The sequence below is a fragment of the Porites lutea genome, chromosome 1 (assembly GCF_958299795.1).
Source record: "Porites lutea chromosome 1, jaPorLute2.1, whole genome shotgun sequence".
NCBI lineage: Eukaryota > Metazoa > Cnidaria > Anthozoa > Scleractinia > Poritidae > Porites > Porites lutea.
The window spans coordinates 39,411,172-39,437,574 of NC_133201.1; the positions used below are offsets into that span (position 1 = coordinate 39,411,172).

General features: G+C 39.8%; 1 protein-coding gene across 1 annotated transcript in view; it reads right to left on the reverse strand.

The window, feature by feature from the left end:
- Positions 1 to 11,770: 11,770 nt before the first annotated feature.
- Positions 11,771 to 26,403, reverse strand: part of LOC140929514 (uncharacterized) — a 28,984-nt gene continuing 14,351 nt past the window's right edge. Inside the window, exons 7-11 of the mRNA XM_073379282.1 lie at positions 24,562 to 24,675; positions 22,312 to 22,365; positions 20,366 to 20,467; positions 19,004 to 19,168; positions 11,771 to 14,949 (exon numbers count right to left, since the gene is read on the reverse strand). Of these exons, the coding sequence (XP_073235383.1) occupies positions 11,828 to 14,949; positions 19,004 to 19,168; positions 20,366 to 20,467; positions 22,312 to 22,365; positions 24,562 to 24,675 (3,557 nt within the window). The 3' untranslated portion in view covers positions 11,771 to 11,827. The remainder of the gene's footprint in view (positions 14,950 to 19,003; positions 19,169 to 20,365; positions 20,468 to 22,311; positions 22,366 to 24,561; positions 24,676 to 26,403) is intronic.

Below are 26,403 nucleotides of genomic sequence, written 5' to 3' on the forward strand. Positions count from 1 at the left end.
CTCAGTAATCTTATGTCTAAAAGCTGACAGACACTTCACAAGAATTATCATGTTTTTTTTTGTCGCCATTTATTGACAATTGAAAGGTGATGAAGTAAGCCTTGCGACTGCTTAATTAAGATAATAGTGTAATTGAACATTTACATATTATAAATGGAAAAACACCCCATAATACAGAACTACAGATGCCATTACATTAATTTTATTTTTAAGCTGTTGAGATTTTTTTTTTACTCTTTTATTGGAGTTCACATGTCTACTTATAATACTGCTTGAGTTATGTATATAAGTTAGGGAGCTGTTATATTTTATTTTATTTTAATTTGTTGATTCTTTCTGTTCCAAAGGGTTTGTTTTACTAGGTGGCCAACAAGTGTACTTGAGTTTATTATTTGAAAACTGTCTAAAAAAATGGGGTGTGCATTATATTCGGGTGCACATTATACACAAGTAAATATGGTATACCTACACATAACATACAAAAACTGTTTTCCAACACTCTCTGGAAAAAGGGAACTGTGCTGAAATTGTCTCTTACTGTTTTCGATAATTCTAAAAGTCTTTCTTCTTTAAGATTTCATTAAGCGTACAACCTGTAGAAGAGAAAAAACTCCTTCCTTTTTTGATGACAGCAATGAAAACAGCAGAATCATTCCAAGCCACTTATGTTGCGACATCAGTGCCAAAGACTGTTAGTCTACTTAAAGAAAATCAATGATCTGTGACAGGAATTTCGAGAATCAAATCTTCACTGCTTGCATTCTAGAATTTGTATTCTCTGATTATCTTCTACTGGAAACAATAATTGATAGTTGTAATAAGTTATGTTCTGTGGAAAGTATTTTAAAGACACTGTGTGGAATGGTGACCATGCAATGAAGATTTTTACCTATCTGAAGAGGGTGTTTAAAGATTTAAAAATAATTATCAATGAAGAATATTATTGTCAGATGAGGAGAATTATGATAGGGAAGTTATGAAATATCAAACAAATGCACCAAAGGAAAATTGTTAATATTGCAGCATTATTTTTTCAAAATAAGTCCAATCTTGTACCATCAATTCCAAGGGAGTTAAAACAATGGCACTGTGGATGTGTTTGAGGGGGTCAGTAAGGGGAAACATCAAGTCAATCATAGATAAATAGTTTGGCAAAAAACCACATATTATGTGAAGTTACTTTTATACATGTATCTTATAATAAAAATTCATTTCTACTATATTAGCCATAATTCTAATCACAGTAAAGATTAACCCTGGTTCTCTTATGCGGTTTAGTAACCCAGAGACCCAGGTCCTTGAAATCAAGAGCTGAAGTTGGATCTTTGGAAAGTGTCCCTATTGCTTGGTCTCTTCTCCCTGGAATTTCCTTAAGAGCGTTCACTTCTTGTAAAGTTTTAGTGACTACAAAAATATCTATATAGACATCCCACCCTTCCACGATTTCTCAACTCTGTACCTACACGTGTCACACACTGCGCGTTTATCGCCCTCCAAAACTTTCACACCAACCACTTTTCGCAAACTCAACTTTTTTTTTCTTCACTTATCCGTAAAAATAAACCCACACAACCTGCAAAAATCGACCTCACTTAACAAGTCAGGATTCCGCACATAACCGGACCGAGATTTCGAACTAAAGACAACGGCTGTATTTAAAATACGTACGGTAAGGGATCGAGTTTGGCGCGAAAGCAAGAAGGTGCACACACAAGACTGGTATAACGCTACAGATTCTGGTAGTCTATATAATGGCGTGCATGTGGTCTATGTAGACTTCCGAAAAGCCTTCGATCTGGTGGATCACGGCGTTCTGTTGACTAAACTCGCTGGCAGGGGCATCACCAAGAGCTTTTGGAAATGGACACAGAGCTACCTATCAGGCAGAACACAACAGGTTAAGCTCCCGGGAGTCCTCTCCAGACATGGTGAGGTGATTGCTGGTGTACCCCAGGGCGGTGTCATTTCTCCTACACTTTTTAATGTGCATTTCAACGATATTGAGGACTGCATCCCCAGGGGAATACCTGTATCCACTTGCAAGTACGCTGATGACTGCACCCTATACGAGCTTGTTTTTAAGGACTCTGTCAGTCAAATGCAGGATGTTGTGACTCACTTGGAAAGATGGGCTGTGCAGAATAAAATGGAGCTGAATGCTAAAAAGACCAAAGATATGTGGATCACCTTCACGAAGTCCTGTCCAATTCGTGCTCCTATTAATATCGGGCCTACTGAACTGGAGAGGGTTTCAGAGTTTAAACTACTGGGTGTATATGTACAGAACGATCTCAAGTGGAATACACATGTCTCAAGTATTGTCAGCAAAGCGTGTAAACGGATCCACTATCTTAGGGTCTGTAGAACAGCCCATCTCCCCAGGGACATTGGTCTTACAACTTACATCACTAAGATTTGACCTGTTTTAGAATATGCCTCGCCTGTCTGGGGAGGGCTGCCCATTTACCTCGAAGAAGATCTACAGAGAGTGCAGAATAGATGTCTAAATGTCATTGGTCTCCCTAGGGATACTGTTGAGTCACTTGTAACTAGGCGTCAGAATTTGACGAGGAAAGAACTTAAACGTATCCTAGAATCTGAAGCACATCCTTGTAAACGTTTTTTAGAAAAGCCAGTGGATCATGGCCATAATCTAAGACCTTGTAAGACTAACCCAGCGCACCTCAGAAAACCTGTATCACGCACTGTTAGGCACAAACAATCATTTATTCCTAGAGGTGCTAATCTTAACTTAATTTGATATGTATATATAATATGTAGTGTTTTGAATTTTTATTGTAATATTACCGTAATTCTTATCGCCAAGGGTAATAAATAAAGGTTATTATTATAAGGTGCGTGCACTGCATCAAGCCAGCAATTCCCACGATCAATCGACGTAGTTGCGTGGCCCGTTCAACGGAAATTTTCACACTGTAGAAAGTTTCAGAAGTCGTGCAACGAACATGGACATCTAAAATGTAAGCTTGGTGTTGTATACTAGACAATGTGTGCAAATGAAGGTGTGGAAAGTGAAAGTCATGCATCGCGTATCGTATCAGAAAGATCCGCCCTAAAAGTTCATCGGAGAGTGTTTGTTTCTTGTAGCCGTGCTAAAGGTTGCAATTTTGCGGATTGTTAACATTTTGCTCTGAAACTTGCGTCGAGAAACTTTCCCCGTTGAACGCGCTACGCAACTATGGCCATTGATTTGGAAAACTACGTCGTGTAAGAAAACACGAGAGTCACCCGGCAGCTTCTCTTCGCTGATTGGCCAGAAAAAAATTTTTTCTGGCCAATCAGAAGCAGGCAATTCAAACGCTTCTGGAACTGGTTCGGTAAGAGTAAGTGCCCAGGGGCTCGTCTCGATTTCACAGTAAACTTTCACCTCGAACATTTTATCGACCCGAGTAACTGCCCCTGGGTCTCCGAGGATGACACTCACACAAACAACGGTGCGAAGAGGCGCCGAAAGGCCGAAAGGAGACAGAGAGCAGTTCGCCGCTTCCCTCGATTTGTGGATTACGGATTAATGCTAGACTGGAGGCGTTCATGTAGTCTGGAATATGATCTGATTCGTTCACCGTATTAAAAATCCCTAGAATTGTAGCTAGCCCGACTTCACGTTCAGCGAGCGTTTTTTACCCTCTAGCGTTACGATAAAGAGTGACCCTATTTGGTGCATGAGCTGTGTTTCAATTAGAGCCTTGCTTTAAAAGCAGTAATAAATGGACCGGCAAAGCGATTGCTCCTTCAAATTGGCGCCAAAAAAGGCGCGGCAGAGACGCACGCATACTTTCCTGTTAAATTTATTTCTTTGCGCCATTTTCCATAAATTAAATTCCGCATAATTATGTCATTCTGCAAGTCATGCCACATGCCACTCGGCAAACTCATTGCACCTTTTACCCTCACCGCGTCAAAACCACGTTAACACACTGTCATGCAAACACACCTCTCAGCCAATCAGAGCGCGCGTACTTTCTTAGTTATTTTATAATTAATAAATCGACAACAATTTTCCATGGTCTGTACTTATACCTCTTTTTCTTCGCGAGAATTCGCTCAGTTATGGTAAAATAACAGATGGTGCAGCTGTAAACAAAATATCAATTCATTTGAACTTATTTAGTTACTTTGCTGTTTTTAATAAAAATAATATTCACCCAAATAAATACTGAGATGAATAATAATAATAATAATAATAATAATAATATCGTCTTTCGAAAAGGTAAAAGGTGCTGGAGGTGATTGTAAAGTTATTCTCCGCACAAAATTTCGATGGTGGCGTCCTAAAATTTAGGTCCTGCAGGGGCGGATCCAAGATTTTTTTAGGAGGGGGTGCACTCGTCTCTTGCTCTACTTCAACATCAATAAACCACATAGTTTTTTTTTGCAGAATACCAGTTGTATTAGAAAACCGCAGGTCATCTCGGGGGTGGGGGGGGGGGTGCACACCCCCTACACCCTCCCCCTAGATCCGCCCCTGTCTTGGTATGGCACTATATGTTGAAAATTATCTCAGACCAAAAACTTGGACTCATCTAAGAGAGTTTCATGTAAGAAAACAAACAACTTCGAGAAATAACTTCTTTATTAACTAGTTTTAGTACCTTATCGACCTCCACCATTTATTGGTAATTGACTATTCGTACAGGACCCGTACACCGACGTGTATTTGCTATTCATACTGGATTCTGACTATATTGATTAAGCACTGACTCGAAACGATAAGCTTCTTTTTAGGGTTAGGGTTGTTGCTATATAACTCGTAATCAAAGCGCTTTTCAGCAACGAATGTTCCGTGGTATAGTGGTTTAGGTGGTCATCTGCAGACACTATATCCCGGGTTCGATTCCCGCTCGATCTTGTCACGCTGAAATATTGTTCGTTTCAAACTATCACTGAATTTTTCCTTAAAAAATGGCATTAATTGAAGAGACGTACACTTTCATAACATTTGTTGAGCAGAAATTTCATAGCAATTTCAAGAAAAGACTTAATCCCGTATGAACAGCAAATACAAGTTGGTGTACGGGTCCCACAGGAATAGCCACTGCCGTAATAAAAAGAGCAAAAATCCTTGTCGGGGGGTGCTCGGTGGCTGTTCTTTGCCTAGCAACAGCTAGGACTTTTTGCCTCACCGCAGTGAGTGTCAGCGCAGTGTCTTTCCCTATTTTACCACTGAGACCGTGGTTGAGTTCTCCGAGGAGATCTCTGAGCACCCCCCTGTCAACCAGTAGGGCCCGGAGCGGAATCACCCATGACTACTCATCTACTGGTAGACTTTTCCCCGTACCCCAGTGATACACCATCGCAGGAGTCGTCAAGCAGGGATCAGATAGTGGCCAACTATCACCCCCCTAGACTCCACCGAATTTTTGCACTTAATGAACTTGACGAAAAATCTTCTTTATATTAGACTACTTTTCCCATTTATCAGGCTTATGGTTTGTGGGCGCTCCAATAACAACAGCATACACGCATGCGCTTCGGGATAAAACTAGAAATACGTATCTCGCAACCCCTCGTAAAAACTCGGTGTTGAGCACAAGTTATGTAAGAAAACTCTGCTTCTACGTGAGAGGCGAAACTAAGTGTGCTACTCAAGTTAAAAAGGCCTGAAGGAACAGGGTTGGAAACCGGATGGGTGGCCAGTTGGGAACAGTACATGTATCAACTTGTATCCTTTCTCTATTGTTTTATTCTTTTACTTTTTTCCTTGTCCTATTTGATGACTACATGCGTACTGGAAAACGTATTTAGCAATATTTATTTTATTTTGACAATAAAGAAGTCGTTGATGTATGTTTGCTGGAAGAAAAATGTTGCGCAGCTGTCACGTGGCTATTATTTGCGACCAATCAAATTCATTGCTCAAAATGCTCATGGCGGACGCACAAAAACTAAGAAGGACTTTAGTTCGGCAAATGATTTTGCCTTTTTCCCGTGCCTCAGGAAGATCTTATCCAAGCAATGTCACAGATGATTTGCTACAATGTCACCTTAAGACTGGGAAGGAATTTGCGTAAAGGTAAGGTGGTGCTAAGTACATGTTTTTTTTTTCGTGTTTGAAAGTACCGTCGGACGCTGCATGTTCGTCGAACACTAAATTATCTCAAGGGCGATATGTTCAAGTGCTCGTTTCGTTTTATTTGTATACTTTTTTATTCGTATGATTTTGAAGATCAATTATTGGGCTTTATTTCTGATGGGTTCTCTCACAAGCTTTCAGAAAAGACGGTAATCACGCGAATCCCCGGTAGTTTTACATGCAAGTGATAAGTGATGTAAGCATGAAATCAACCCAGTCAGTAAATCAATTGTTCAAACTTTTCCACAGTGATATTGTTTACTGGTTTCTAGTTCAGGCTTCGCTGTCACCAAATATAATTTTTTATCTTCATTTCAGAGTAAATCATTTGTGTGATATGGTCGGAGATGTGTGGTGAAACAAATAAACATTCTTCTTCCTTGCGTTGATGACAGTCAAAGAAGCTACACCAGTGAAGTGCAACTTCAATATGACGAACCACTATATAACCAAGTCGACGGTAGATTAATAATGGAAGGTATTTACGCTCCAATAAATAGCAAAATGTACCGAAACAACTGCGAAATAACGAGACTTCGTTATAGTAAACATATTCTGCCGGTCCCTTTGCCCTTCGTTATATCAAGGTTCCAATGTAGTGCTTTCTCTCTCCCAAGGGGATGGTTGAGTATAACTAGTGATTTACCCAACCTAATCATCAATGAAGAGTAGCACATACTGTATATTCTGTGGGTATTTACCTTGTCACTTTAAATGATCTTGGTTAAGCTTATCAGTGTCACTTTCACCTTAGTTTTGAAATAAAGCCATTTTTCAACAGATGAATGTCTTCTTTTGCCTATTGTTTAAAAAATGTATAATAAAACAATTATTGAATTCGGTTTTCGCATGATATCATGAATTATCAAAACCTCGTGTCTGTATTGTCGGTTTCGGCAGATAACACAGACCTCGGTTTTGATAATTCATGATATCATGCTCAACCTCATCCAATAATTGTTTAAAATATACCGAACAACTGCGAAATAACGAGACCTCGTTAGAGTAAACGTATTCTGCCAGTCCCTTTGCCCTTCGTTATATCAAGGTTCCAATGTGGTGCTTTCTCTCTCCCTAGGGGTTGGTTGAGTATAAGTAGTGATTTACCCAACCTAATCATCTGTGAAGAGTGGCACACACTATATTATATACTGTGCGTATTTACCTTGTCACTTTGCTGCTTGAGAAAAAAATACTCCATTATTCAACTCAAGGCTTTGGTGAAAAACAATTCCCACAGATGCAGGGCATTGATGGCAAATTTGATTGGAATAAGACCACCTTATCTGCCATTGCATGCAGTGCATATTCCAACAGAAGTTGTAGTTTGCACTGACCAGAGAGCAACGAGTAAGCATGTCAATCTGATCTCTGCTGGCTAACCTGAGTAGTATTCATTATCCCTTAATGGAGATGAACGAAAACATACTTCACAGAAAATAATATAGGGTTAATTTTTCACCATGTTCCCTCAACTGATGAAGTGAAGGGGTTATTAAACAGGGGGGAGGTACAGGACGGTAAATCTCCCTCCTCCCTACTTTTTGGGGCAATTTCTCCCTCCTCCCTAAACTTGGTTTAAAAATTAACGGCGGGCAACACATAACTCCTGCACTTAGTGGTAAAGGAAGTATAATGACCTTCAGAGCTTGTACCACACGAAGAAGGCCTAACCACCATATGTGTGCATACGAAGATTTTATGGAGGGAAAGCCCATACACCCACCCCGGGGGAGTACTCCCTTATATGAGCCATATAGGTATGTTCCGCCCCAGGGTAAGGTTTTTGCGCCGTTTCAGTCTTAAACGGGTATAGATTTTGCCCATTTTGGTCTGGAATCAGTGCCAGATCCAGCCCTTGAGATAAGGGGGAGCCCGGTCATCCAGACCCTTAGATAAAGGGAGGGGGATCAGGGTGGTGGGGGGGGGGAGGGCCTCCCCTGGATCCTCCACTGGGAATTGGGTGTGGTTTTCGAGGAAACTACGGGAGTGTATGAACGTATGGACCATAAGGCTATGCTAAAGCTACCCGCGGATTGATAGTTGAGTCAAACTCCTTGGCTGTCTTTAACTCAAATTACTCCCCTACCTACAATCGGCGACAAAATTGTTCAGACATTGTACTTAAATAGGGTAATTTCGGAGAACAAAAGAATCTGCACCCCTCCCCTGTCCCCTGTATTCAAAGTTGGGGTGTTTGTTGTTTTCTACAGGTAGCTAGAACAAGGGCACAACATTGCATGGAGGGGATGGGGGAGGAAAGCCATATTTCCTCCCTTTGAAGTTAATAAAACGTAAAAAAGCCCAGTTTTGGGCGAAGTGTCTCAACTCATTTTGTCGCCGATTGTAGCTACGAATTACCAAACGTTTTTTTACTTTCATACTTTTTGCCCTATATTATGATTCCTTATTTTTGTGTATGTATTATCAGATTTTATTTGTTAATTTTTTATCCGAGCATTGTATATATTTTATGATCGTTTCTTTTAATAGTTGGTGCAACGCCTGTAACAGATTTTACCAACTTAATTAAATGTAGATGTAGATGTATTTGTCGTTTCAACTCCAAATGAATCAGAAAGAAAGAGCAATAAGCGAATTCGAAATGGATTTTCAGAAATCAGGTTTGAGCTCTAGTCTAAATGGGTGTGGGAAATAACATTTTTTTAGTGTGAAATAGGGTCAGGGTTTTAAGAACCGGGCGGCTCACGCTGACCAAAAATTCCCGAGAGTACCCCCCACAGCCCCCGGGGTACCTACCAGGTATCTAAGAGAAATACTTTATCTTATATAACGAAAACTCATTCCAATTTTGCGGTGGCAACTACCTACAGACCCATGGAACAGCCATGGGAACAAAGATGGCCGTTGCTTTTGCTAACATCTCAGAATAGAAGACCAGATATTAAGACAGAGTTGTATTGAACCGCACCCTGGTCACCAGAGGATTTTTCTCGGGTGCGGCGGGATGCTTCCGTGTCGCTGCAGGCCAACAGATCTTTGGCCGAAGGCAGAAGGCACTATAGGCGAAGCCGCGAGAAAAAAAGCTTTTCACGCGGGTCACTTTAAACGGCTTTACCAAACCACAAACCGCACATAAAAAGTCTCTGGGCACCCAGGCTAATTGAACCGCTGTTTTGGAAAAGATATATTGACGATGTGTTTTCCCTATGGAACCTAGACAAAATAAAGGGCTAAAATTGTGGAAAAGGCAAATACTATCAAATTCATAAACCAACCAGGGGCCCATGAGCCAACGTACAGAAGCCTTTCACGTACTCGTGGCAACCACCAGGCGTGAAGAAATGCTTCATTAAAGGAGAAGCGCTCATGCGTCTAAGGTCTGTTCCTCTCATGCTCAAACCACTTCTAAGGAAACTATCAAAGATTTCGAAAATCGCCAGGTAAAAAGAAGCTAACCCGGTACCTATTGCGAGAAAGTACCTCTCTGAGTTAAAACTCGCCGACAGGAAAACAGCCCTTCAACACAGCAACAAATCTGCACGTAAAAAACCACTACCTTTTGTTACAAAATAGCGGCTTTACTTAGACTGAAGAAAATACTGTGGGAAAATCCCCCTTATACAAAAATAACGAAGGCTAAGAGAAATCTTTAAGGAATATCATATCGTAAGGGAAAATCCTTTAAGGACCAGCTATTAGTTAGAGCGAAGCTCTGAAGGACAGAGAACTTCCTTTACAACTAAGTGCAGGAGTTGTGTGTTGCGATCGTCACCAAGTTTTAAACCTGGTAGCCTGAGATGCGTCAAAGTTTGATCCCATGCTTTCTTTGCGACCAAGGGAGTCCCAGGAGACCTAAGGGGATTGTAGTGTACGCCATTTTCTCTGTCCCCCCATCCGGCCTTGTCATGACGCAAGTTAAAGAAAAGCCATAAAATTACCTTCTCATTGTAATCTCCCTACTCCCAACATTTCATTTTCTCCCTCCTCCCTATTATGTACCTCCCCCCCTCATTAAAGGTGGTCAACAAGTGTGGGTCTCTTAAAATAAGGTAGCTAAGCTTTGACAACCTTTGGATATAAACAGGTCACCACATTACCGGGAAAAAAACTCTGGCGTCATTCTTGTTTTTAAAAAGTTTACAGAGGAACCTATTAACCAGTGCATTATATGTCACATTAAAAAGATCAATTTCGCTTCCCTAACAGAAAATTTGAAATGAAAAAAATATAGGTTAACCCTTTAAACCCTAATATCAAAATTCAAATTCTCATTTGTTATCTTTATACGTTTTCAATAGAATCCGTTGAAGTATCAATTAGATTCATTTTGTGTGATCATGTCCTCAATTCCCATGACCACTTTGTTTTATAAAGGAGTGATATTACAAAGAGAAATTTGACACTGGTCACTCTTAGAGCTTAAAGGGTTAAGCCGCCCTGTGGGAAAAAAAATCATGCAAGACCTTTTGCAAACTTTAAGACGGAATCCACTAGGAAATTGAGTAATTTTTATTCTCAGTGGACAAAAACCTTGTACTAGAATAGTTTAAAGAATATTGCATTCTTTTCGACATTTTTTAAGGCCTAAAGATGTAATTAGTCATCTGTAATAACACCAAAGAACATTTCTCCTGGGAGTCCGAGAAAATAAATGGCAAATTTCAAAATAATTGTGAAAACACAGGTAAATCTCTGTCTCTCTTTCATATGAAGATGTAATTTTGTGAAATTTGACATTCATTTTCTCGGGCTCCCATAAGAAATTTTCTTTGGTGTTATTACAGATGATATATTACATCTCTTGTTATTTGGGCGTGCCCAAAATAGAGTAATCGAGATGGCTTGTTTTGAAGCAAACTTGCAATAGGCACGCAATACGTGCTAACGTAAACAAGGCAAGTAAAAAGGAGAAGCGAGGCGAATGTCAGCCATGCGAACTTCTGTACAGGGTAAGAGGCATGTTGGAAAGAAAGCTCCGCTAGCAAGGTACTTTATCCCACTTTTACGATCTCAAACATTAATCTGAATGTTCAGTATTTTTACCTCATCTAAATTTGGAAGTTTGAAGTCCGTAGATGAAAACTCTTAAAAATATTCGTACTATAACGGGTTTTCGTCGCAATAAGACTTTGAGCGATGCTGAATTGTTCTGAGGTCGAGAGCGAAAGGAGATGTTGCGCAAAAATGTTGTTACTTGCAGCCTAGAAAGATTAAAAGAAAGATGACAAATACATTTAGGAATTGGTGAATGAACTTAAAAGGAATTGGCCTATTGTCGGTACTAAAGGAGCATTTTAATAGATTCACGTGCGTCTTTGCTCGTAAGTGCTAAAGTCACGTATGTGGGAAAAGTGTGGATAAGATACAGCTGTTTTGAGACGTTTATCTTGATGATCTTGTCTTACATATCAAAATGTACGAATCAATATGTGAGGTTTTGGTATGGGGCTTTCGTGAACAATGTGTATTTGATGTGTGACATTTCTTTGACGAGAGGATCGAAATGCACCAATCATACAGTCTAGTGAGTCTCTTATTGAAATAAACCACCCATCATGAGGCAGCGTTTATTCGAGGAAAATGGCGTTTAATGGAGGAAATACGGTACGCTTAGTACAACCACGCCCAAATATACGCTCCCACAGAGTCTTGTTGAAATCCGTTTCAGGATTCGACACTTTTATACTAGAAATACGGTTTTAATTTCCGTATTATTGCTACCACAAGAGTAAAATATTAAAAAAGCCGAGTAACATTAAATAAAAATTATTAAAAATTGAACTGTGTGATTGTTGAATTGTGTTTGATTGCTTCCGCCAGTGCAGTACAGTCACCAGTACCAAGTTTGTTGTCTGACAAATCCAACTGTGTTACTGTTGAATTGTGTTTGATTGCTTCCGCCAGTGCAGTACAGTCACCAGTACCAAGTTCATTCTCTGCCAAATCCAACTGTGTTATTGTTGAATTGTGTTTGATTGCTTCCGCCAGTGCAGTACAGTCACCAGTACCAAGTTTGGTGCCTGTTAAATCCAACTGTGTTATTGTTGAATTGTGTTTGATTGCTTCCGCCAGTGCAGTACAGTCACCAGTACCAAGTCCATTCCATGACAAATTCAACTGTGTTATTGTTGAATTGTGTTTGATTACTTCCGCCAGTGCAGTACAGTCACCAGTGCTAAGTTCATTGCGTGACAAATCCAACTGTGTTATTGTTGAATTGTGTTTGATTGCTTCCGCCAGTGCAGTGGAGTCACCAATAAAAAGGTCATTGTCTGTCAAATTCAACTGTGTTATTGTTGAATTGTGTTTGATTGCTTCCGCCAGTGCAGTACAGTCCCCAGTACCAAGTCCAATGCCTGACAAATCCAACTGTGTTATTGTTGAATTGTGTTTGATTGCTTCCGCCAGTGCTGTACAGTCACCAGTACCAAGGTAGTTCCATGACAAATTCAACTGTGTTATTGTTGAATTGTGTTTGATTGCTTCCTCCAGTGCAGTACAGTCACCGGTACCAAGTTTGGTGCCTGTTAAATCCAACTGTGTTATTGTTGAATTGTGTTTGATTGCTTCCGCCAGTGCAGTACAGTCACCAGTACCAAGTCCATTCACTGACAAATCCAACTGTGTTATTGTTGAATTGTGTTTGATTGTCTCTGCCAGTGCAGTACAGTCACTAGCACCAAGTTCATTGTCTGACAAATCCAACTGTGTTATTGTTGAATTGTGTTTGATTGCTTCCACCAGTGCAGTACAGTCACCAGTACCAAGTCTATTGGATGACAAATCCAACCGTGTTATTGTTGAATTGTGTTTGATTGCTTCCGCCAGTGCAGTACAGTCACCAGTACCAAGTCTATTCCATGACAAATTCAGTTGTGTTATTGTTGAATTGTATTTGATTGCTTCCGCCAGTGCAGTACAGTCACCAGTACCAAGTCTATTGGATGACAAATTCATCTGTGTTATTGTTGAATTGTGTTTGATTGCTTCCGCCAGTGCAGTACAGTCACCAGTACCAAGTCCATTCCCAAAAAAATTCAACTGTGTTATTGTTGAATTGTGTTTGATTGCTTCCGCCAGTGCAGTACAGTCACCAGTACCAAGTACATTCACTGACAAATCCAACTGTGTTATTGTTGAATTGTGTTTGATTGCTTCCGCCAGTGCAGTACAGTCACCAGTGCTTAGTTCATTGCGTGACAAATCCAACTGTGTTATTGTTGAATTGTGTTTGATTGCTTCCGCCAGTGCAGTACAGTCACCAGTACCAAGTTTGTTGTCTGACAAATCCAACTGTGTTATTGTTGAATTGTGTTTGATTGCTTCCGCCAGTGCAGTACAGTCACCAGTACCAAGTTTGTTGTCTGACAAATCCAACTGTGATATTTGAAGAAGCGAGCCAAGAGTACGAGCTAAGAGCAGATGAAGGGTACAACTGTTTTCGTTTTTACATTCTTTAATGCATTCCAAGGCAACTGAGAACCTATCTTCATCCTTTACTTGCTTAGCAATACACGAAACGAAAGCCTTTATCGCTTCTTCCGATTGCGAAGCTAGCATGCCGCATGTGAACAAAAGCACCTGTTTAAGCTTTTTAAAATATCTGTCGTCGGCAATTAAGGTTTCTGGACAAATTTCGTTGTCTAGAACCTGGCAACAGAGGTGAAATGCCGCAAACAGTTCCTGAAATGTTTTATGTAAAAAGCAATAGTTCAGAGATGGTCTCACTTTTTTAGGGCTACACTCAACGGACAAGAAGCCGAATTCAGGTAATTCTTCTGAGCAATTTTTAAACTCGCCTTCTTCGAGGGACAGGTTATTATGAAGCAGACCGTTCCAGGCGATGGAGCCAAGCTGTCTTAGTTGAGTCTTGTATACTTTAGTGAGGTCTTCGTCTTTGGTGTTTGGTAATGTTAATCCTTTCTTTTTCCTATATCTTCTAAGAACACACTCTACCATTTCTAGATACAGCTGTGTACCACTTTCTGCAAAAATACCATCAGAGTCCTCACAAAGAAGACAAAGAAGTACAGTGTTTAAAGGACTTTCTGTCAACTGTTGGAGGTTTTCGTCAGACTCTAGTTTGTTAATAAGCTTCTGGGCCAAATGCGGTTCCGCTTTGAAATACCTGAAAATGAACTCTCGGGCGTCTGCTTTGGTGAAACCTTCAATTTCTAGCAAGGTATCGCAGCACTCACGCACCTCCATCCCAACCTCTTGTCGTGCTGTAGCTACAATGTGACACTTTGGTAGCACTCTTCCTTGAATGACTTCCTTAAACGCTGCAAACAAATTGGCAGGCAACTCATCCAATCCGTCAAGTATCAGTAAAATTTCGGGCTGATTACAGCGAATGAATTTGAAGAATTCTTCCTTATCTTCTTTTGTGCAATCTCGAGGAAGAAGCTGGTCATCAATGGCGCCCCAAAGGACAGACTTGAAGATTTCGTTCAGTCTCTCTTTTTCAGATCGAGGGAGAGGTTGTCCTTCGGTAGCCTCCGAAAGGCAAGACTCTATTTCTCGGCATTTAAGCAGTAAAACAGCTTGGAAGTTTGGAAAAAAACTTCCTGAAGGATTTTCTTGTTTGTTCGCTGCCCAATCGTAAGCAAGTTTATTACAGAATGTGGTCTTTCCTATACCTGGCCTCCCTTCAACTAAGACCGTCCTAGGATGAGCGCATTCTTCGTGGGGTTTGAAGATATCTTTCATAGTAACAGTTTCATCAGTCTTTGTTCCCCTTTCCTTCTTTCTGCTCACTATTTTGAGTCTGGTAAAATTGTTATCAAGGCTTAATCGAAACTTTTCCCACCATGGAAAGGGTGCAAACCATCTTTCACGGGTGCTGTAGAGTTGGCGAATGCCATCAACAAATCCAGTTGGGTAAAAACCACCTGAAAATAAAAGATATATCGTGTTTAAGTCGAACCCCCACTTCACAGACACCACCTGAATACGGACATCTCTCTCGTTGTTTTATGGACAGTTTCCTTTAACACTGGCAAGAGCCCTTATATTGTCTCAAAATTCAACCCGCTTTAAATGGACACCTGTGTAAGTAAGCCACCTCTGTAGAGTGCATGGCATATGACTACTAATTCGAGGGTCCTACAGATGTTTCGAGCTCCTCCGAGTTTCCACCGACTTTTCCCCCTTGAGAAAAACAAGTTGCACTCTTTTAAAGCAAAACATTGAAATTATTCCCTTTACACTAAGTCTTAATTGCTTTGTGACGACTCAATCTAAAGGCAGCGAAACGACGATCACGGTTATAATTCTTTTCATGTATTCGCTGATAAAGCAATTTTCAATCTCTAGCGAAAATCACTCTATTACAAGCACAGTCTGTTAATAAAGATCAGCTTAATCAAAACGATGGCGCCGGCAACGAGTGTCACTAAAACTTAAGGTAATTCCCTTGTTTTGCACTGCGCATCACCTACTGCGCATAACATGACGACATCAAAGCTGGTGGTGATTTTCACCAGTCACCTGAAAAGACGTAACGGCCCTCTTTTTAGTTTTAATCGTTTTAATTGTGATTTTGACAACCCTCCCCGGCTAAATGGTGTTGGGCTTAAAACTCGCCCCAGTCCCCGCGCGCAAAATGCCCATTTGAAGCCGGAATTGCCCCTTTTGTTGTCTCTGCAAGGAAAGAAGAACGGTGATTCCCCTTTTTTTTATTGGTTATGGCTAGAAGAAAAAGATATTTAAAGGAGAAAAAAAAATCTGGTTAGTAGAAGTTTTATTATTTTTTTTATAAGAATGACGTAAAATGCCGCATTTGGAGACACAGTATAAACGGTCCACGTTTTAAATTACTTCCAAGATCGAGCAATTTAAAGTCACTATACTGAAAAATTACAGCCCAGATCAATTAACGGGCTTTAGATTTTAGTATATTTCATAGGTTTTTTTTTGTACGAGAATGATTTTTGACGGTTGTTCCAGCTTCGAATATTCCGTGCGCAACTTGGCAAAAACACATAGAATAACGGGCTCGCGGGGCGAAATCAAGCAAGGTGACCCCACCCATTTACTGGAGATTTTCAATGTACTGACTGTCAATTGGACCAAGTTTTCAAAAAACTTGATAGTACACCCTTGTTAGTTAGACGGGGTCTAGGGTTTATCGTTCATATCCGAGAAGACTAGAAAGTCTAACCGTTTGCAGATGTCTTTCCAAAGGCAGCACGTTCTCCTCAGATATTTAAAAAACCCTGAGTGTTGGTCCGGCCGGGGCTTGAACCAGCGGCCTCCAGCTCGGCAGACCTGCGCTTAACATATTGAGCTAACCAGGCGTGGTTAATGAAGTGCGGTGGATATGAAGCCCGGCCAACTTCATTGTCATGTTTTTGTTCGCTTTTTTGGACTTGACCGTGCACCTTTCATTGTGAACTAACGGACCAATAGCAACGTCCTATAAATTTATTCAGTCATAATTTGTGAACCAAGACAAAACATTGTACACGCTCAGCGAGTCCTCAACAGAACCTACACACCCGATTGTTTCCATCTTTGATTTTTGCAGGCTTTCAGAACCTGTCTCCTCTACTAAACTAACGGGACCACTTGCACTATTTTCCTTCCCATGACCTGCACATTCAAGAACAAAAATAGCCAGAATTTCAGCCGTCTCCTCGAGTCGCAAACTTTTTTGTTTACGACATTATTAAAACAAGTTGCTTCTTCTTTCGGAAAATGTAAATTACATAACTTGAAAGATGAGTGCCCTTAAATGTAGAAACTAAATTCTGTCACTGAATTGGAAGCATAGATTTCTTCGAGAATCTCTTGATTGATTCTAATTTTCCAACAATTTAAGGTCGAGATTTTGAACATTGAATCTGCTGTTATTGACGGTTCTGTGTAAGCATAGTATTTTTGAATAAAGAAAGAACAATGAAGAAGCAACTAGTTTTAATAATGTAGTAACCAAAAAATACACCATTAAATCTGGATGAAAACGTAATTGTGAAGTGCTTTCATAAAGGCCCATTGGTTTTATGTAATGCTTTAGTTGTGTAGACGCTGTATTTTCAGTCAATTTTTCGCACGTTTCTTCGATAGTTTGCCGATAAAATGCACATGGTTTAAAGAGCAAAAACGGTTGTAAAACTAAAAAGAAACTAATTATACTGTTCAATAAATCTTTGTAATTAGCAATCATTAAATGAATAATAAATGGCTTTATTAAAGTTGCTACATTTTGCATGATGTGCAGTGTGCCTTTTTTCATATTTATTGTTTCAAGGAAATCTGTTAGTCGGTTGCTCTATTCAAACCTGCTGGCTACTTCAGTTTTTATTGCAACCCCTGCTTTAATCTACCCACCACTTAACTGAGGGATTGATATGGCTGTATTGCAGACTCCTTAACAAAAGACTTATCCCACGCAAACGGCGATTATTTTCCTAGCACATTGCAAATCCTCGTGCTCTAGAAGCTGGTTCCGAGTTATGAAGCCCGTCAGACGTCTTTCTTATAATATATAGATTTAGCCGGGGCTAAAAGTGAGGCTCCCATAAATAAATTTATAATTCAAATCAAACAATAAACTTGTATTTCACAATTCAGTTAACTTTAGAACACATTCATGTGACTTTTGAGGGAAAGGCTAAGTGATCTTAGAGAAAAATAATTTGCAGACAGCCCAAGAGTGAACCAAATCTTACATCGAGTTGATAGCCTCATGTGTACACCTAAAACTGGCAATCATCTTCGATCACATTTAAAAGCCATAATGGCTCTTGATCACCGTACAGTTATTAGGTCTGGAAAAAAATCAGGCCCAATTGTTTGCGTTCGAGACGTTTAGTTTACAAACTCTTGCCAACAAATCTGGGTGCGTGTAAACCAACCCTTTATGCCATTTATACATCACATCTGAGTTGAAATAGTACTATGAGGCACTGTATTTATCATATAGACCTCGGACAGAATGCAGTATTTCACAATTTTGCAATACAAATTGCACTCATTCAATATTCTGGACAATCGAAGCATGCGTGGGCCTTAAGCTAAACCGTTAAAAAAATTTCCAAAATCATCTGTACGGCCAGCCGGTTCTCATTTTTGCAGGGCGAGATGTGGTCGAGTGTTTGAATAAACATTAATACAGTTACGCTTCAACATAATAAAGAATTTATTATGTTTATTTTTTATTTAATGGTTTTATCGATGGGTAATCTTCAATTTTGAAAAGCGTTTGATTCGCGGATATATATATATATATATATATATATATATATATATATATATATATATCCGTTTAGCGGATAGCCTGTTTTGACAGCTGTCAATTGATCACAACATTGATGTCCAATATGTGTGCATTATCAGTTTTCCTGCGCTCCCAAACTGACTAGAAAGTATGAGATTAAACATTGATCGCAATCTAGTAAAACAATAAACTGGTCAGCGGACAGCTTCCAAATAAATCACGTCACCTCGATGACTTGACATATGAACACGCGATATGCTCATGTGATACTGGTCAGTGGCTATCCTGTTTTGACAGCTGTCAATTTGTATTGTAATTTGTAGTGTAAAGCAGTAGCAGTTTATGCAATGTGTTACTCTCTTATTAATCCTTGTGGATACTGAACTTAAGGAACTTTATTTGCCCTTGTTAGTAACCGGATCTACACTGTACAATGTGATGGGTGTGAAAACACATCTATCAGTATCAGTGAAGCTGAGATAAACCTTACTCTCCGGGCTGTAACCACTTATGTCCTATGTTGCAATTTGGCTCCAAGCATGTCTGCATTGAAGATGTGCATATTTTCAAAGATTGTCATAAACAAACACTATTTTTGTTGTGGATTGGGACATACTGTATAAGCTGTGTGGTTCGGAAAACAAGTGGAGTAAAGGATTTGTCCTCTCTGGTAAGATATGATGGCAGTTCTTTAGCTGCAGTAAGGCATGTTCAAAGTATCATACCTGTCGTACGACCACGCCCAAAGATACGCTTCCACAGCGTCTTGTATACACTTCTAAAACGCTGGTGTACACCTTGATCATGGAGAACTCTTTTGCTTGAACCTAAAGCTTCACTTCTAGCACCTGCAGGATCACTGCTTGCCCCTTGCTGAACTTTAGATTTGCCTAAAAAAAAAAACAACAAACAAACAAACAAAAACATGTAATCATTTCTTATAAAATTATAACCAATTATTTCGGCAAAATTCATGCCCAGTTCATAGCCTGGGGCCAGGTTCTTTAGTGAGGGAAAAGGGCTATAAACTGAAAGTGGGGAGCGAGGGGAGGAAAGTTGATTTCTTGCAATCTAATTTAATACTTCATACTTGTTGTGCCATCTTTTGACTCGAATATTCGATTTGTGTACTTTCACGTTAAAGGTGCGCGTGCGCAGGTATATTTTCCCATCAAATTTTTTATTTCTTTTGTAGCCCGAATAGACTTCTTTAGCTTGTATGTTTTGTTTTCTAATAGAGGTCCCAGAGGAACTTGACCCTTTGTCTCTTCATAAATTGTGCGTAGATATCCGGTGAACACGATGTAATTAGAAAGAATTAGTTCTCTAGAGTATTATCACATGACTTATATTGGGAAAAAAAAACATACAGGCTAAAGAGGTCTATTGCTCGAACTCCTTCCTTGTTTTTTTGGGAATATCATGAAAGATAAACCCTCTTAACTCGAAAGAGGGTAGCTACACCGAGAGCATAATCATGTATACTTTGATCTACTTACTAGCTTATCACTTTAAAAAAATTTCCAAAAAAATGGCAAAAATCCGAATGTTGGGTGGAAAAATGGTCATCAAGAAATGAGGATTTTGAAGACAAGAAATGAAGGGAAAGACTGAAAGTCCTAAATAAAGCAGCTAAAACCTACGTACAAAAGAGGAACTTGGCAAGGTAGCCTCAACAGTTAGCAAGCCAAGTCTGGAGCAGATTTGTGACCTTAAAAATTGGACGAAAAGTTTAGCCGTGTCTATATCAGATATAAAAGACACATTAAACATTAATTTCTTTGGTTTTTTCTTTATGAATTATTAACGATTTCCTAAAGCTGTCGTAAGCGACCACTCCGTATTGTTTACATTGCAGTCGCTTACGAGAGCTCATTTCCGACCAGCTCTAGTTACGACCACTTTTTCGAATTTCCCGGGTGGTCGCGTAAGAGAGCTTTGATTGTGTGTTCCATTGTGGACTTTCACCAATTCCCCCGTAGAGCCCTTTTTGTTGTTTTCTAAATTCAACCCGCTTAAAACGGACAAATAATGACGCGAACACTGTTTATAGTCCTTTAAGTGCAGAACTTATCTGCAGATCTTACCTGTTCCTTTATCACTGCTTTCTTGTCCGGCGGATGTCAAGGCATCTAACTTTTCTCTAATGGCTGTTATTTCACCTTTAACCTTCTCAAATTTTTCTCTGTCTAGGGATACAAATATAAGCAAAACTTCCGTTAGTTGAAAATATACTAAGTATTGAAAAAGGTAAAGGGCGGCGTGGTTGCCTAATGGTTAGTGATGTGAACTTTGGATCGAAAAGAGTTCCGGGCTGAAGCCCTGGCGGCAGTCACTGCGTTGCATTCAGTGTGCCTCATTCCACCCAAGTGTATACATGGGTACCAGCGAATTTTATGCTAGGGGTAAAAATGCCTTGGACTAGCATCCCATCCGTGAAGTGGCAGAAAAATTCCTCGCCGTGTCAATGAATACCGGGACAAGCTCTGGCCGGATGGCCCAGTTTGCCTCGAACGCAGAGGATTGAAACTCAGGGACCAGTTGTTATTGCAATCTCACGATTATGGGGATTTTCCTAGCACATCGCAAAGCCTGTCATTCTCCTCAAATTTGTTTGTCAAAAGACGTAAATTAACTCAAAATCTTCATTGCTTGAAATACTAGAATACTAATACTGCCCATATGCAAATTGCCTTCATTTGCTAAAGTTTTCAATTTCTCGCCCATGTTTCCTAGTTCGCTGTGATCTCTTCGAGGTCTTCTCTGATTTTTTCTGGGGAAGACATTCATTGTAAGTTGAATAGTACAATTATAACTAGACTGTAAAAAAGTCGTTTTGTTTTCTTAAAATCGGTATAGTGTAGCGTGCGCGCGAGCCTTTTTCAAACTCACTCCAACAGACCTTTTGTTTGGGCGTACTTGAATACGCAAAAATACGGACTCCCAGAGACAATAGGCAAGGTCCAGCCTCTTGACGTTTAGCCTGTTCACAGACCCTCTATTTTCTCTTTACAGGTCATCACGCGCGCTTATGCAATTAAACACCGCAAGTTCTCTTGACAAAATGGCCGGAGGGCAGGCTTGGCAAAAAATCTGTCCGGCATCGATGAAAGGATGCCAATACTGATCACTATTCGCTCGTTTGTCAAATGTGTTATTGCTGTCCCAACGACTGGGGAACGTTATAATGAAATTAACATTAGCATCAATCCGTCACTCCAGTGACAATGAGGACCTAATATGGTTCTATGACGAAAGCGACAAAGAAAGATAAATGCAAACTTACAAAAGAAAAATGAACGCTAGATACTTTATGGCAACTTCGTCTGAAAAAACTTTTATCAGTTCAATTGAAATGTTAGGTTCTTGTTCAAAATATAACAATAAAGCTTGTTCGATATTAGGCACTGATGGATGGTACAGTAAATGAATGCATATTGCTTCATAAAGGGCAAGAAAAGAGGAAGGTCTGAAAAATGGAACTTTACGGTATCAACAGACAAGAGCTTCCCAAGAATGTTGGAAACAAGGGAACATGTCCACTCACGTTTAAGGGTCAATGGATAAGAAAAGCATTGATTTCCTGCTTTGGAAGGATGTTCGATCAAATGAAAGTATAGGGAAAACTTGACTCGTTGGCTTGGGGATAAGTATTTATATGTAAACCAAACAGTATTAATTGCATGTCAACGTAAGTTCTTACGTCAGGCTTGCATTATGATGCAAGGTAAATTTTGTGGTTCAGTTTTGCCCTTGTTCAAAATTTTGTTTTCAGCAAAAATATCAAGTTTTTGTGTATGGTAATGTACGATACTGAGCACAAAAAAGAAAATGAAAACTGATCACACAAAATGAGAACATTTTATATGACTGAGGAGGTCGTAACTCTTATTCTGTCAGGAGTTAAGAGGACTACCCTACTGATATTCATAACAACTGGGATTCCCCCACCCAACAGACTGAGTCATCTTATACAAGGTGTCTTAATTTTAGAGGGGAATAGATTATTAAAACCTTTTAAAGGCCAACATACCTTCAAGTTTGTCTCGTGAATTATCGCCGTCTTTCTTCAGTTCCTTTAACAATCCTTAAATGAAAGAATAGGTACAATAAGATAATGAAAAAAACACAGTTCAAGTTGCTAAATACCAAATGTTTGTTTTGTTTAAACACCTTAACTCTGTACTGTTATGGGGGGTCTAAATTTAAAACAAATCGGATTTGATCTCAAAACATTGCAAGTGATTTTGGTGAGTTTTGTCTTGGGTGGTTATTTCTGTCTTGGGGATTAGAACTTGCGTCAAAGTCTTAAGACTTACAAACGAGGTCTCCGCATCTTTGACCCTGTTACTGAATTTGCAACCCCTTAATTCCTGATATAATCAGTTGAACATGTTGGCAAAAGAGACTACATTACATGCGAACGTAAAAAGTCATAGACATTAGTAGTGTTTTGCATATTTACATCCCTTTTTGGGGTTTGTCTCATTTTTCAGGGGACCAATCTAAACAGCCACTTTTGATAGCAAAAACTATAAACTCTAAACTGTGAATAAACCTTTAAAGGCATACCATTTTAATAATTATTTTATAGTCAGATGATATAAAATTTTGTGCAGGTCATAAAACTTCGTGTCAAGCCGTGTGTGTCTACACTTAAAAAAGATGATGATAAGGAGATGATGGCAGACATTGCAAGTGTCACCTTATTACTAGCAGTCTCAGAAGAAAGACTGCAACAGATTATGGAAGCCAAAGAAGTAGATTCCGTGTTTAGGCAGATCACAACTTACTGCTTCAAGAAGTGGCCTGACAAGCACTCATTAATAAAAAAGGATGCCGTAAAAACCAACTGGCAGTACAAGTGGAACTCTCTATTGCACAGAACCTGGAGGATTCAAGAGGATCGTCATTCCCACCTCCGTGTGATTAGAAATCCTCGCAAAGATCCATAAAGGACACTACAGGATTGCAAAATACCGAGAGTGTGGTGCCACGGGAAAGCAGAGATGACCAGGAACTAGTGCAACAATCCAGAGATGCGCACTACACATAGACAAGAGGCCTGAACAGCATATTGCGGCACTTCTATTGCTCCTGCCAGAAGGTGGCTTCAGTCCTCCTCGAATTGAAAGGCATGGACTACCTGATACATGTAGCTTTTGACTACTTTTCAAGGTATGTAAAAGTGGCAGCCATGAAAAAAACAACAAGTCAACTGAGATCATTGGGGCACTGAGCGCCATATTTGCCACACGGTACAAGAGATCCCCGAAAAAGTGTGATCTGAACAAGTTTTTCAGTTTGACATATCACCAGTTGTTCCAAAGAATAAATAAAGGATTTAAACACACCACTAGTACTCCAAGATTTTCCCCCAGCTGAATAGAGAAGTCAAGCGTAAAGTCTGTACAGCCAAGAACATCTTAAAAAAGAAAAGGACCCTGGAAAAGGGCTGCTCGCTTACAGATCAACGCCACCAGCATGCCAGTACCTTCCCCCCAAGCTGCTAATGGAAAGGCAGAACGGAAAAAGTGTACAAAAACATTTCACACTCAGCTTGATCCAAGGTGGCCTGATCTGCAATCACTGTGAGCAAAATGGACAATTAAGTACGCTAAAGCGCCTGTAGTCCTCTTTCAACAGCAGGCACAGAGCCCTTCCTTTGAACCCAACAGATTCCGGAACAGAAGTTTACATCAAGGACCTCCAGCGCCTGGATATCTCGTTGTAATAGCTGCAGAGAAAGCTCACTTGTATGAGGTGAAGACACTCACCAGCACCATAAGGAGAAGAAACTGTGTACACCTAACACCATTGCCAAAGCCAAAACAGCACCAACCTACACCAAACAAGACAAACACTTCAACAACTGTCACAACAGACATTGCCGATGCTAAAGTACATTGTAAATCTACAAGCACTTACCCATAACAAAAAAATACCAGTTGGGTAGAGAATTTTAAAAGGTGACATAATACTATGCTTATTGCATAGTTACATTTTTTTCAGTGAATACTCGAATGTATGGAGTATGTGGCGCTACTTTCAGCATTAGGATTTCTGACTTACAATACTGCATGTAGATATATCAGGTCATTAAGTCCTCTATACATATTTTAACTTCAGGTCATATGATTTGTAATTCCAGGATACAATACATTCACTCTTGCTTGTACCTCATATGAGGCAATGGTCACTTAGATCGATCCCCAAGTTGGCCAGAGTAGAGAGGTTCCCTATAAATTCTCAAGATGCAACTATTTTGTGATCTTATTTATACCTATAAAACGCTGGTCTACACCTTGATCATGGAGAACTCTTTTGCTTGAATCTAAAGCTTCACTTCTAGCACCTGCAGGATCACTGCTTGCCCTTAGCTGAACTTTAGATTTGCCTTAAAAACAAACAAACAAACAAACAAAAACATTCAATTATTTCCTATAAAATTATAACCAATCATTTCGGCAAAATTCATGTCCAGTCCATAGCCTGGGGCCAGGCTCTTTAGTGAGGGAAAAGGACAAATAACAGGATGAGTTTGAAGAAAAAGGTAAACTGAAGGGGGGGGGGGGGGGGGAGGGGAGGACTGAGGTGGGGAAGAAAGTTGATTTCTTGCAATCTAATTTGATAGTTCATACTTGTTGTGCCATCTTTTGACTCGAATACTCGATTTGGGTACTTTCACGCCAAAGGCGCGTGTGCGCGAGTATATTTTCCCATCTCATATTTTTGGCATTTTGTAGGCCAAATAGACTTCTTTAGCTTGTATGTTTTGTTTTCCGAATAGAGGACCCAGAGGAACTTGACCCTTTGTCTCTTCATAAGATTGTGCGTAGTTATGCCGTGAATAAGATATAATTAGAAAGAAACAGTTCTCTAGAGTATTATCACATGACCTGTGTTGGGAAAAACAAAACATAGAAGCTAAAGAGGTCTATTGCTCGAACTCCTTCCTCGTCTTTTTGGTGAATATCATGAAAGATAAACCCCCTTAACTCGAAAACGGTCACCTACGCCGAGAGCATAATCATGTATACTTTGATCTACTAGCTTACCAGTTTAAAAAAATTTCTAAAAAATGGCAAAAATCCGAATGTTGGGTGGTAAAATGGTCATCGAGAAATGAAGATTTTGAAGACAAGAAATGAAGGGAAAGACTGAAAGTCCTAAATAAAGCAGCTAAAGGCTACGTGCAAAAGAAAAACTTGGCAAGGTAGCCTCAACAGTTAGCAAGCCAGGTCTGGAGCAGGTTTATGAAAAGGGAGGGTTGGAGGCGTCTGGTACGGCAAAAAAAGCTCTGCTCAGTCCACCAAGCACCGTTAACGTTCAGCGCGCTCGTCTCGAATTTGTAAAGATATACTAAAGCCTCACTGTGGAAAGGCTTTCTTTTTTGGATGAACGCCCAAAATACATATACATATATTTTTTTTCAACTACGTAATCTAAGAAATGATATTGTTTGAGGGTCGAAAAGGCTCTTCCGTACCAGGTGATAAAAAACCTCAAAATGGAACATCTGGGCCTCTACCGGCGCTACATGACTTATCCAACTCGATGCCGCAACGTCTTTACGGAATGTGATAAAAAACAAAGGGCATGCTGGTTACTGAACTTCTGAATACAACTACCCGATAGAGCAATAAACATCTTTTAGAAATTTGATGTAAAAATAAAGTTTTGATCAAAAGTTGTAGCGCATGATATTAGAGGAACGAACTTTTGGGACACCCTGTAGTGCAGTGCAAATTTAACTTACTTCGAGTCATTGGGTAAGTTTCAATGAAATTTAGATCACTGGAAAGAAAATTTAGTTCGAGTTAGCGAGTCATCTGAGTAAAAATGACTGACAAGTGGGGAGAAATCCAAGGGAAATGGGAATTAAGGTTGATTTCCACTGACGCCTTTTTGGCTACGCACGTTAACGCACGTAAATTTTAATCAGACGTAAATAAAATAGAGGCAAGATAATGAGTGCTGAGCTTAAACGAGAAGTTGAGCGAAGTTCAATTTTACGCGCACGAGCGACCTTTCATGTATTGTCTCTATTTTATTTACGAACGTAAATTTTACGCACGTATGCACGTAAAAATTACGCGACACTGGAAATCAACCCTTAGTTCGA